The sequence below is a fragment of the Andrena cerasifolii genome, chromosome 13 (assembly GCF_050908995.1).
Source record: "Andrena cerasifolii isolate SP2316 chromosome 13, iyAndCera1_principal, whole genome shotgun sequence".
In the NCBI taxonomy this organism is placed as follows: domain Eukaryota; kingdom Metazoa; phylum Arthropoda; class Insecta; order Hymenoptera; family Andrenidae; genus Andrena; species Andrena cerasifolii.
The window spans coordinates 390,196-403,330 of record NC_135130.1 but is presented as its reverse complement, the minus strand read 5'-3'; the positions used below and the strand labels follow the sequence as shown (position 1 = coordinate 403,330).

General features: G+C 38.7%; 1 protein-coding gene and 1 long non-coding RNA gene across 4 annotated transcripts in view; both read left to right on the top strand.

The window, feature by feature from the left end:
- The window catches only part of LOC143375978 (E3 ubiquitin-protein ligase RNF220), a 508,099-nt gene extending 505,841 nt beyond the window's left edge, over nt 1-2,258 (top strand). For all 3 annotated transcript variants that reach the window (XM_076825730.1, XM_076825731.1, XM_076825729.1), the window contains one exon: nt 1,128-2,258. In XM_076825730.1, the coding sequence (XP_076681845.1) occupies nt 1,128-1,199 (72 nt within the window). In that variant the 3' untranslated portion in view covers nt 1,200-2,258. The remainder of the gene's footprint in view (nt 1-1,127) is intronic.
- A 3,510-nt stretch (nt 2,259-5,768) lies between these two features.
- On the top strand, nt 5,769-12,066 carry LOC143375997 (uncharacterized). Its single transcript, XR_013087017.1, has 2 exons — nt 5,769-10,485; nt 10,722-12,066. It is a non-coding gene; the product is annotated as an uncharacterized LOC143375997 (long non-coding RNA).
- The last annotated feature ends 1,069 nt before the right edge of the window (nt 12,067-13,135 follow it).

The following is a 13,135-nucleotide window of genomic DNA, read 5'->3' as shown; positions in this document are numbered from 1 at the left end:
GTACTAGGCCGTCTGAGGAACCCGTCGCACCTGCGCAGTCAAGCGTGATAAGCCTGCGCGTGGAGGTGTCAACTATTAACGGAAGTTCAAATTTGTATATCTTTCATTAAATATGCATAGATCTGTTACTAACAGATCAATAATATTCTCCTGATGAAACCTGTAAACTCGACTTCAGTCAGATTATGTTTAATTATACATAGCATACAACTGGTCTACGCAAATTAGAAGTGATCCCATTTCTATATAATTCAAAATAGCCCGAATAAGATCGGATTTGGACTAATTTTCTTTAGAAAAATGTTGTCTATCTAGTTGTGATACTCTGATGAAGATATAGTGTCATGTGATACTCAGATGACAATATTTTCATTAGTATCGGCACGTGTCCAAAGGGCGGGGCGAGTTGATTGGAACTTTCCCGGCAGAAACGACTGCTCGGAAAAGCCTGACTGCCTTGAAGCGGAAATTTTGAAATCCATTAGCCATGCGCCAGTCAAACTGTTAAATATGTAAACCAGACGAAGTATATAGTACCTAATCTATACTATTTTCCCTGACTAGCTCTTGTTTCTGCCTCATTCACTCTCATTCTTTCTCAGTCGCTGTGCTTTTCTTCCAATGTCATTTTCGGCAAAGCATAGAGGCGTGTTGCAGCCGGCTTGAATAAACAACTCGAAATTTATGAGGTACCAGAATGATCCACAATCCATGTTCCGATCGGGTCCCAAATTCGAAGTAAGAATCGAAGTATTAAGACGGTCCACCCATGTCAGTTCCGGGGCGGTTCAGTGCCGACAGTGTCAATGGTAAAAAATATTGTTTCCCTGTTTTGGAATGGAGCAGTTCACACTTGTCCTCGTGTCAGTTACTGACATTGGCCCAAGGGGACCACAAACACTGACGACACTGAATCCGCATTCACTGTACGTTAGAAGGAACCTGGTTTTAACAAACAGCAATATCCAAAGACCAAGATGATGAAATTTTATTCCCTTCGTATTATTTGACTTGCATGCACTACACTTGTCAAATCTATAAAACTGTCAGAGGAAGGGTAATACTCATATACGATCTTCAGTAGTGGAGAGATTAAGACAAATCGAAATTTCCGCTACCTCTTTCAGGGTGCGAAAAAGCTCTGCCCGCAGTGCAACATGATAACATCGCCCTCAGATTTACGACGTATCTACATGTGAAGGAAATCGTGTGTCAAACAAGAAGCTGTCGAATATGAAATTAGTCGTAAAGAAATTAACCGCGAAAAAGTCGACGCATTTCAGGTGTTTGAACCTTGTAAATATGTATATATATTTATGCGTCTCGCTAAATTAACTCTTTTAGATTTAACACGTACGGTTTCACACTGTAGCGTTAGTAAATTAAGCATGAAAGGCGCGCGTGAATGACGTCTCGATCGAAGCAAGTTGAGTAGTATAGGTTATGTTTCTTTTGTCGCGCGAGTCATTGTTTCTCATCGTGCGATTAGAATTTAATTGTTTCCTTTTTTATTGAATATACCTATCTTCGTGAATATTCACCATGAAATTATTAGAAATAATTATTTAATTGTCATATGATGATGTTAAAAATGGTATACTCTTTCTTAATCGCTGGTGAGTTGCGCGTTCATTTGTCGAACAATTACTGATTTCAAGAACTGAATGTTATCGAAAAGAATCAAATCGTTTACAATATTTAAAACATAAGTATTCCGATGATTTAAATACAATTGCAACGCATTATTAATTATATACATATATGTGTTCTTTATTTTAGATACAGTGTATTTGTATTTCCTCCAACAATTAAACTGTTGATCGCTAATATTATATTTATGGTAATGTCGAGTGAAATGAACTTGATACACGGAATCGAATGTCGATGTCGAATCTGATTCGAATCGAGGGATATTCGCGCGTACCTGACCTAGATGTTACTTCAAACGATTAGCATCTCTCTAACCCTAGAACTGTACACCAAATCATCTATTTAGAGTATGTAAATTCTACTGTAGGTTTAGAGTTACTTTACATGCTGATCATTTTTCTACACACGGATACCGAGGTTTTTCCACGATACTGTGTCAGCGTGTTCGACGAGTAAATATAGGAGAAAAATATTATATTACATATTGGATTATAAATGTTTTACTAAAAAGTTAGAAAAAAATAAAAAAATCATAACGGATTTATTTTTCGTACGGTATAACGTGAGAATAAGTTCACAATAATTATTTCGTTTGTTTATGGAAGCTGTACTTAGCACTTGAGGTCATCAAAGATGATCAATATACAGTAGTGCCCGGTTTTCTCGCAAGTAGCGCAGCGTTGTGATTCCAAGATTTGGCCCTCATAATAGATTGGCAAGGAAAGTGAACGAATATGGCGAGAGTAAACGAGATATTAGACGTACTACGTCCAGCGACCTCGACCGAAGTTCGATACTTGAAACGAGTGTTACGCAGATTACCATGTACATATCGCGTAACGACAAAAGTTTTACTTTCCGTAATTTTGATGCTGTCTTTGTGAAAAGAATACGAATTAATTGGCGAGGTTTGTCCGATGAAAATGAGTCCAAACACAACATAAATCGGACTATTTTTTAAGATTGTGTATGGCGGTAGAATTACTTACCTATATTCCTATTTAATTATCAGTAAACCTAAAAATAATCCGATTTATGCCGTGTTTGGACTTATTTTCATCGGAACACCCTAACCAATCGAGTCGTTCTATTTTCATAAAAATAGGATGAAAATTATAGATAGTTAAGTTTTTAGAAGTCTCTTTCCTTGCCCATCTGTTTTGTTTCGTTGAACTCGAGGTGATGGAGGATGAGAGTGAAGATGGTCGCATAAAAAATGGTGTTGGAGATGGTTCGTTTAAATTTAACCAAGCAAATTTTACTCAAAGTTAACCGAGCATCACTGTAGTTTCTATTAGTACCGATAGTTATTAGTAAGTGGTGCAACATTGTATTGAGATGCTGTGAGTATTAGGTATCACTCTTGTACATATTAACAGAACTCACAATCAGATAGCATACAAACATTTTGTAGACGCCTAAAAACGTCTACGTAGGACATTCAGGACATATTAGAGACGTAAGTACAAACGACATCTTAAGGGTGTCTTAATTGCATAGGTAATACTTTGATCCAAAGCAGGTACTTAGAAGACGTTATTAAGATAATCTCTACATCTACTTTAGATTAATTATAGGTATTAATGGACAGTATTAGGATATTTTTGATAGATCTCGATTAGGTTTAAAGTGCTGACTCTATTGTGTCATTCTGAAAGTTTCCGCAGTTTCCTATCGATGACCTACTTTAAACTCGTAAAGAACCAGATATCGAAAATCTGCTAAACGAAATAAAATTAGCTAATCGTCACTATAAATAAAAAAACGCGTGCACCGTGGCGAGCATGACCATATGCAGAGGTGCCCGGTTAAGTTGGTAAATTCAGGTTCCAAAGAGTATTTTTTATTCGGGGTGGTAGACAAATTTCACACCGCCAATATCACGCTTCACTGACAATGAGTTTTATGGCTTTAGGCGCTCAACAATAGGAGATTGTATTAGCCCAAGTGATAAATGTCAAGTTCCGCATTTCTCATTGGATCTTCGCCAAAGCGACACCAATCGATTCCTTGTGTTTTCCTGATTAAAAGACTCCAAATATCATACAAATCGAACTATAATTGACGAAATTACATAAAAAAAGTATTTAAAGAATTTAAAGCTACCTTCGTTGAAAATAGTCCGATTTAAACGGTATTTGGTGTCTTTTAATCGGGAGAATGTCAGGAATCCATTGGTGTCACATCCATATCAATATGATGGAAAATAACGAATTTGATCTGGGGAATTAAATGCTCGCGCGACCCTAGGCGTGACGTGGCATCCTTTGGTCTTTGCCAAACACCAAATATCGAGCCGCACGTGCACCTAGGGTCGCATGGGCGCTTAAATGAAGGAACCAAATTCTTTATTTTCCCGGTCCCCTATTTTCGAGATCCGAACGCTCAGTCGGGAAGGTTCCCAGGCAAAAAATAGTAGGGGATGATTTTGTATCAATCTAACCAGGGTAAATTTACCAAGTTAACCGAGCACCTCTGAACAATGTACGTGCATGTAATGTGCCACAAAATCTATGTAGCATTCCAAATATTTTGTGCTAACATCAAATACCACAAACAGCCGCGAAAAATTTCAGGAGCGCCCACTACAATTACCTAGACTCTAAACTAAAGTAACATCAATTTTAAATAAAATATGTTTTATTTACGTAATTACGTAATTAAGGATCTTACAGTTCCTCGGTTCGGTAAAAATATTTATGATATTTCTTGGTAACATGCTGACCTCTCTGTGTCAGGTGCTCTTTTAAGCCATGCCTATATGTATTAGCCACTTTTCTGGCATCCCTCTTTCTGCAATTTTCGCTTTTTTTTTTATAGCAACTTGAACAAGAATTTCGATGACAGATTTTATTGGATTCTACAGTAACGTATGTATGTATTGCAGGGAAGCTGCAATTTGAACACTTAATTTCCTTAGGCCAGAAACACACATGCATTAAAACAACAGACGTTGCAACGTTCGTTCTTGCATACCACTGAAATGAACATGACTGGTCGCATAACTTTTTTTACCGGCGCGGACGTTACTACGTCTTGCGTTACTATTGATACAGCAGCGGTCGTTTTTATGCTTTGTGTATATACACATTACAGTAAACTCTCGCTATCGGCACATCGCAACTTCTTGGAATCATTCGGTCGAGAGGGGTCGAATGAGTCAACGAGACGTTACCGTTTGTTACGAAAGAGAAAAAGTATGATACTTTGTCTCGCTTCGTATTTCACGCACCATCCGCGGCTCGGAATCGTCCACGCTACTCGTTAGGCCGGCAACGCACTGCCGACCAGTCGCCCGCCACGTAATCGACAATAGACCAGAAACTTTTGTTGTTCGCCGCAACTCCGTGCGTACGAATTTATATGTCCCGATGTAGCATAACGAGGCTTACAGGCCTTAAGGAGTTATACCTAGTCAGGAGGCCGAAAAGAGGCGAATTTTTTTCGACAAAACGGAAGCATATATTTTCACAGAACCTTTTGCACTTAAAAGAGCAACATTTAAAGAACATTTGGTAATTTTTTTGTAGAAAAATATTTACGTTTATAATAAAAATACAACGACATCCAAGATACCTTTTTAAAAACGGTGAACAAGATATCTCAAAAACTACTGCACCAATATTTCTGAAATTTTGTGGGTTTTTTTATATAAAAATCTACTGAATGACGGAAGGATTTTTTTTCAATGCACAGTTTCGATTATATCAATGACAAATGGTTTCCTGGTTATCATTAATGGCCGTTGTTCGTTGATAAAATCAAAACTATACAATTTTTAAAAAAAAACCCTGTCATTCAATAGATTCTTATACAAAAAATAAGCCCACAAAATTTCAGACAGATTGATGCAGTAGTTTTTGAGATATTTTGCTCACCGTTTTTAAAAAGGCTTCTTGGATGTCGTTGTATTTTTATTATAAACGTAAATATTTTTCTACAAAAAATTACCAAATGTTCTTTAAATATTGCTCTTTTAAGTGCAAAAAGTTCTGTAAAAATATATGCTTTCGCCTTTCCAAAAAAAAATCACAAACGTTCGCCTCTATTCGGCCTCCTGACTAGGTATAACCCCTTAAGCGTTCGCCGGCCGCACCGGACGCGAGCCCATAGCGAGAGTTCCATAGCAAACTAACGTTCAGTGAAAGTGGGCTAATAACATCAGTCAAGAACATATTCGTTATAACGTCCGTGGTTTTAACACGTGTCTTGCCTTACAATTAGAATGCCAGCGCTGCGCCGAAGCCGACATTCCGACTTCATTTTTTCGAACTTCTTTTTTTTGTGTGCGGAAGACTTAACCTCCCAGTAATCAACATTAGCAATAAAGGAATGAAGCAAACGGCAAATTGGTTTGATCCGTAATCGAAGAGAAACAAATGATGGACACATCAACGATAGTAACATGTTTTAAAAGACATGACAATTTTTGCCACTATTTATTGTCGTGAATGTTGCTCGATTTAACCAAGTTGTTTAAGTTAAATAATAAAATCGGTAGGTTTAAAATCTGAATGAAAAACCTTGAGCAGTATCTTGTATATTAAATATACATAATTCAAAACATTTATTTATAGTATTAATAGCAAGGTGACAAAACATTTCATACATTGCAAATTGTCAAGCTAACGCCATTCGTGTATTTATACAAATAAATATAATGGAACAAATATAAGAAGTAAAACAGAAAACTGCAATACAAACGAAAGTATAACACTACAGCATAAAAACACTAGGTAAGCGTAACATTAAGATAACTATATTCTGAATTAATTAGAAACCTGTTTAAGACACTCAGATCCGGTATTGTAACATGTTCAGAACGAAAACAACTATAGTGGGCATCTCCAAGACGTGGTGTGCTATCTGAGAAACAATCGACATTTTGAAATGGAATACTAATAGTAAATAGTAAACAGTTCAGATAAACAGATAGATATATGCCCTGTACTTATTCCCCCGCTATACCGTACAATGAACAAGTCCGTTAAGATTTCATATTTTTGTTATAACCTTTTTAGAAGAAAAAAATCTCTTATTTTTACTCGTAGAACACACTGCGACAATTTGGCGAAAAACCTCCAACCACTCCGTATTTACAATTAATTTTAGATTACAAAAGAAATTTTTGTTTGTACTTATACCTCGTTTCGAAAAATTGATAACAACCATCGAATGTAAATGTTACTTTTATCGTTATAATATGTTAGTAGTTGCGATGAAATGAAGCTTCTATATTTTTTATTTTCTGAATTTATCTCTTCATTGATATAAGAAATGATATACATACGTATGAACTCGACAATATGCTTTACAATATACAAGTACTGATCATTTTTAGGTTTTAAAAAGGTAATTCTTAGCACTTATGTCTTATGCTATCTACGATACATAGAAATGAGTCTTTAAGTGTTTAATCAAAAAAATATATTTATATATTTGAGAAAAATTTTGTTTTTATAAAAAAAAAATGTATTGCTGTCATTTCAACATTATTTAATTCACCGACGGAATTTTTACATCGGATATTGGAATTAAAAAAAAATAAAATCAATACGAAATTTCGTATCTATATTTCATACAATGTAATTTTTGCATATACTTATTAATCTTTCCCACGAGCATAGAAAATTCGGCACTTGAAATTGTTCAACTGACAACTAGCTATTGAAACCACCAATGGTATGTATTGAGAAACTCTTCGAAGCTACCTACATACAGTTGTTCCCAGTTAACTTGATAAATTTACCTGGGTTAAGTTGATACTAAATCATCCCCACTACCATTTTTGCTCGGGAAACTTCTCGATCGAGCGATCAGCTCTGGAGAATCAGCCCCGTTACGCACTTGCGACAAGTTGCCGGCAACTTGGTTGCCGAGAGACCAAAACCCTTTGTTGTTTGCCGCGATCAAATGCGTCGTCGGCAACCACGAAAACGTGAGCGATGCACGGGAGACCAAGTGGTCGTGGCGACCAACGAGGTGACTTGATTCCAATGCACGCGTTCACACGACGAGCGACTTTGTTGGCGACCAGACACCTGCAAGCAACGAAATGAGTTTCGATACGCAGAAATTTATTTTGCAAATTGAATCGCGAAAGGCAATTTGGGACTTGTCATGTAATGAATACTCCAATCGTGACATTAAAAAAATAATAAGAAGAAATAGTGCATTTATTTGGGAATGAGAAAGCCAGGAAACATATCCTTTCTTACGGTGTTCTTACAATATAGGATGGACCCAATATCGCCTCTTATTTGTCTTTTTTTTTCAATGTACTTTATAATTACAACAATCTTCTCGACGTACATTCTGTTTGGCGCTCTCTACGTAACGGATAGGTATCGAGTTGCTAGGTCTGGTCGCTTCGTTTGGTTGCCCGAATTTCGGTCTCTCGGCGACCAAGTTGCCGGCAACTGGTCACAAGTGCGTAACGGGGCTTAGGGCCTATGCACACGGCGACTTTTTGCAGCGGTACAGTCGCTGCAGAAGGGCAACTGAAACAATTGCCCAGCGATTGTATCGATGAAAACGCGCGACTAAGCGTTCAGTCAGTATTCGGCAGAGTTCGGAGGGATTCGGCTGCACTGATGGAGGGGGAAACAGCTACAGGAGCGGTGGTAATGTGTGCATGAACTGTGCCTGCGTCAGTCACGCAGCATTACCACCGCTCCTGTAGATGTTTTCCCCTCCGTCACTGCAGCTCCATCGTTTCGAACACTACGTCACATTTGTATCGCTGCTGCATCGCGATTGTGCTACGCAAGTGTGCAAAGATAAACGGGCAGCGACTGCGTGGCGCTAGCATCGCGGCCTCTCTGGGAGTGTATCGCCACTGTATCGCTGCAAAAAGTCGCCGTGTGCATAGGCCCTTAGGGATTGGAGGAAACAAATAACGCTAGCTATTAAGAAATGAAAATATCAAGTCCCGCATTTCTGGTCGGATCTTCATGAAAGTAACACAAATAGATTCCTTGTGTTTCCCCGATTAAAAGCCACAAAATACCATGTAAATCCGACTACAATTAACGAAATTACATAAAAATTAATTTACAGAATATAAAGCCAATGTCATTAAACATAGTCCAATTTATACGGTATTTTGTGTCTTTTAATCGCAGAGAATGCCAAGAATCCATTGCTGTTACTTTCATATCAATACGATGAAATATAAAGAATTTGGTTTGGTGAATTAAATGCCCGAGTGACCCTAGGCGTGGCGTGGCGTCTTTTGGCCTTCGCCGAGCGCCGATGTCGACTCGCACTTGTACCTAGGGTCACTAAGACGATGTGTCATCAATTTGACAGAAAGTCAAGTACATCATTTTTCATCGTATCGATACAGCAGGTATACTAATGCATTCCTGGCAGACTTCCAATTAAAAGACAGCAAATTTCATGTAAGTCGGACCATCTATAACAAAGATAGCCTTCAATTGTGTAAATTAAATTTGTATGTGATTTCGTTATTTATAGTCCGATTTACATGGTATTGGGTGCCTTTTGATTGGGAAAACACAAGGAATCGATTGGTGTCAGTTTCGTGAACATCCGATGAGAAATGCGCGACTTGATAGTTTCATTTCTTAATGGCTAGCGTTATCTTTGTTTCTTCCCGTCCCCTATTCTCGAGCTCGGAAAACCATAAAGAGTCCTCCAGACGCTGATACATGTGCAGTGAAACGTTGATACATACATCATGATGCAGGTTTCATGATACATGTTGCTACGTCTGGAGATCGGTTTCCGTGTTTCAGCATCAGAAGCGGAACTGGCATCTTGCTCATTAGCTAGGCATCAGTGTTTCACTGCAACACGTATCAGCGTCTGGATGTCCCTTAAGCCGCGTATTCACCTGCGCATTCGCCCTGAATGTGCATTCGGCGCGCACCGATTTTTTGGCCGTTCGGAGCTCAGCGCGCGTTCAGAGTTGAGTGAAATTTTCGGCGTCCATTTCATGGTATTGTTCGGACCCGAATGCGCGCTTTGATGGACCGCCAGCAAGCGGATCAGCCCGAACGTGCACCGTACGCGCGCCGAACACCGGACGAGCAAAAAATCGGCGCGCGCCGAATGCACATTCGGGGCGAATGCGCAGGTGAATACGCGGCTTTAAGCCCCGTTACGCACTTGCGACAAGTTGCCTGCAACTTGGTCGACAAGAGACCAGAAACCTTTGTTGTTCGCCGCGACCAAGTGCGTACGAACTCATATATCCTCGTGCACCTCGTGGTCGTCGGCGACCTGGTCGCCGACAACTTGTCGCAAGTGCATAACTGCCTTAAAACTCACAATCAGTGAAGGCTGAAATTGGAAGTGTGAAATTCGTCTACTACCCCGACTAAAAGATATTCGCCGGATCCTGAGATTATTAACTCAACCGGGAACAACTATATATAAATGATCAGAAGCCAGGAGCTGAGTTACCAGGAATACTCGATTACCTCCTAGCTTCCGAAAATTTGTTCCACTTCAACGAAAGATCCAAACTGTTGATTGCATTGTAGGAATTAAAAGTGGAGGTACGAAACTTACAGACAAAAATAATCACCAGTGTACAATTCTAGGGAGAAATTTGCCCTCTCGCCGAATCTGTCGTTCTCTTAATCTTCTCCCGGAAAACGATATGTCTGTGTTTACGATTCACCGTATTCGATTTACCAATCCATGTATGTATGTGTGTATAAAATATAATCGACACGTTTGTTAACACAGTTGTTTCCAGTAGAACTTCCGTAACGCAGCAAGAAAGATTTGGGAATAGTAGTAAATTGTTGCGTCGAATATGGGCGATTCTTGTGAAATGAAAGAATCCAATTTTTTTCAAATTTAGTCAAATCTGTTGAATGACCCCGTGAAATGTGAGAAATACACAGGAAATAAAAATAAGCCAAGTGATGGAAAGAGTATAAGTTTGCTTTCTGATTACAAGAATACCATATAGTATCTGCAACTACAGCAAGTTATCCGATACGTACCATGAAAAATCGGTGATATTAATCTCCATCAAAGTTAAATATTTTCTTTGATACGCGTACACGCTTAGTTCTATTTTTCTATGAACAAAGTGTGTAGGAAGAAAGATGTCAGAAAACAAAATCTGTATTTTTAAATGTTTTCGTACTGTTATCAAGTTTCAATTAATGTGACTGTTTCATATACCGCGAATTCCTTTTAAAACATTTGACTGTAAGAAAACGACTAAACATTCGTAATATAAATAGTTCGTAATGCAATAAAAGTTTACATGCAGAACCGATTTGTTAAAACTAAAATTACCATTTGTACGAAGCAAATTTCGTTTGCGAAATGCAATCATAAACACTTACTAAACTATCTGAAAATTGGTAGATCCATAAGCGAATGGCGTTCACAACGTCGATGTGGTTCAATTGAACAAAATTGTGATACAAGGCAGATAAGTTAGCAGTAATTTCCTTTTACTAATGAGTTTCGTTTCTCGTTGAACTGAATAATGCAAGGTATTGCCTCTCCTTTTCCTATAAATATTCCATTTCACGCTGCGCATAATTACTTACTAAATCAAAATAGCATTAGATATTAATTTTAGTTCGTTGAAGTGTCAAGTGGAAGATGTAAAAAGAAGAAAAAAAGGTTGAAATGGCGAACAGAATAATGGACCAAATCAAATGAACATTGATTTTTAGTTTTATAATTTTTTACCTGGTTCGTGAGTATTATTCCTTTGTCAATGCTTTCTACCTTTTTACTCAACGTTAACATAAATGGAGCACGTCTAACGTCACAAAACGTTCCGTAAATCGACTCGCAAAACTGGATCCGAAGTTACGGGTTCTGGATCCACGCCATCCACTCGAGTGAAGTGCATATTTGTAGATTGATCGAATGGTATGTAGAGAAATCGTGTCCAATCTCTGACTAGTTTTTAACTAGTGTAAACTCAATCTTTTCTACGCTTACGTTAGAGAATTCGTTCATGGTTCTTCTGAAATGCTTCTCGGACACTTGAATCCCCAACGAAGCCAAACGATCGAAAGCATTCCACGCGTGTCGAAGTGATTGCCTCCATTTGTTCTCCGAAAACCATGCTGTCCAGTTGCACCCTGCGTTTAACGATATTCTTGTCTTAAAATCGAGCAGACAACTTTATCGGTCGATCATTCGAGGGAAAGAGGCGAAAGGAATTTCGCGGGCGTTGCTTGCCAGCTAACTTGAATCATTTCGAAATATTGAAACATTGACTCGATTCGATGTGCAATTCTCTTCGATTCTTTCTCTCTTCCGACCAACATCTTAGAACGGCGAATCGTCCTCCCGCACACGTCGAGGATGTTCTTGTAAATACACGACGAACCAAAAGAACAGGAGAAATCAATTACCTGTTGCCAGCGATGTTCTGTAACCGAAATAAAGAGATCATGGAATGTAGAACAGTCGTCTACGATTAGTAGTTTCTTCTTCCTTACCTATCAAACTCCTCTTAATCCTAAAAAATTTCTGAACTCAACTCTTATCTAGACCTGCTTTTATATTGCAACGCTTTCTGATGAAACATACCTGTACAATGCGAAAAATCAAGGTACGTATGCACATTGTTCTTTAACCATTCTCGTGCAACTTTAACACTTTGAGTGGCATCGGCGAGATTTCACCTCGATATGATCTGGAAAGCATCGCATCGAAAGTATTGTCCGAGTGTCTTCGAATATTTACTCGGGACGAGTTAAGTACAACTTTTTCGGCAAAAGTCATTGCTCGCAGAGGCCTGGAGAGAACACCGTGCGCCACTCAAAGTGTTTTCATTTAGATATATTCAACACATCGATCTAAAATTTGTGTGGCATTAACCTTCATATTTTTTACACGGACGAGGTCGTTAGGACGATGAGTACGTATTTACACTGCATTCCACATTAGAGCATACCTGTTTCGCGCAGGCACGACCCTCGGGAAGCGTTGCTACGCCCGACTCCCCACTTAATCGCCTATGTTTTTCTCCGTCGCACGGCCCTCCTACTCTCGCTGTTAACTTTTCGTGCGGGACGTTGTTTACGTCGACAACGGTCAGGTCCCGGGTTTGGAATGTACCAGTTATTCCTTGGAAACCACCACGACCAATCGCGCGCGGTTCAAACCGTGGGTAATAGTGGGAGCTGCGCAGATCGGTCACAAATCGGTAGGGGCGTCGGTATGCTATTATATGGAATGCAGTGTACGTACTTATCTCTTGCAGCAACATGATCTTTATTTATGCAAAGAAAGTATGCGGCAGAAATGCGTGCAATGATGAGTTCAACCATCCTAACAAGATATTATTAATGCGACGAGACAGTAAATTTATTCGTGTTACTATTTCATAAAAACAGGAAAGCCCAGAATTACTGTTGCAATGAAGTATTTTCATAACAGGAGGTTGCAAATGAAAGTTTCTGTTTCTAATCACGAATAATCACATTCCTGGATTTTATAAATTTACTGTTGAGGAGGATTACCTAATAAT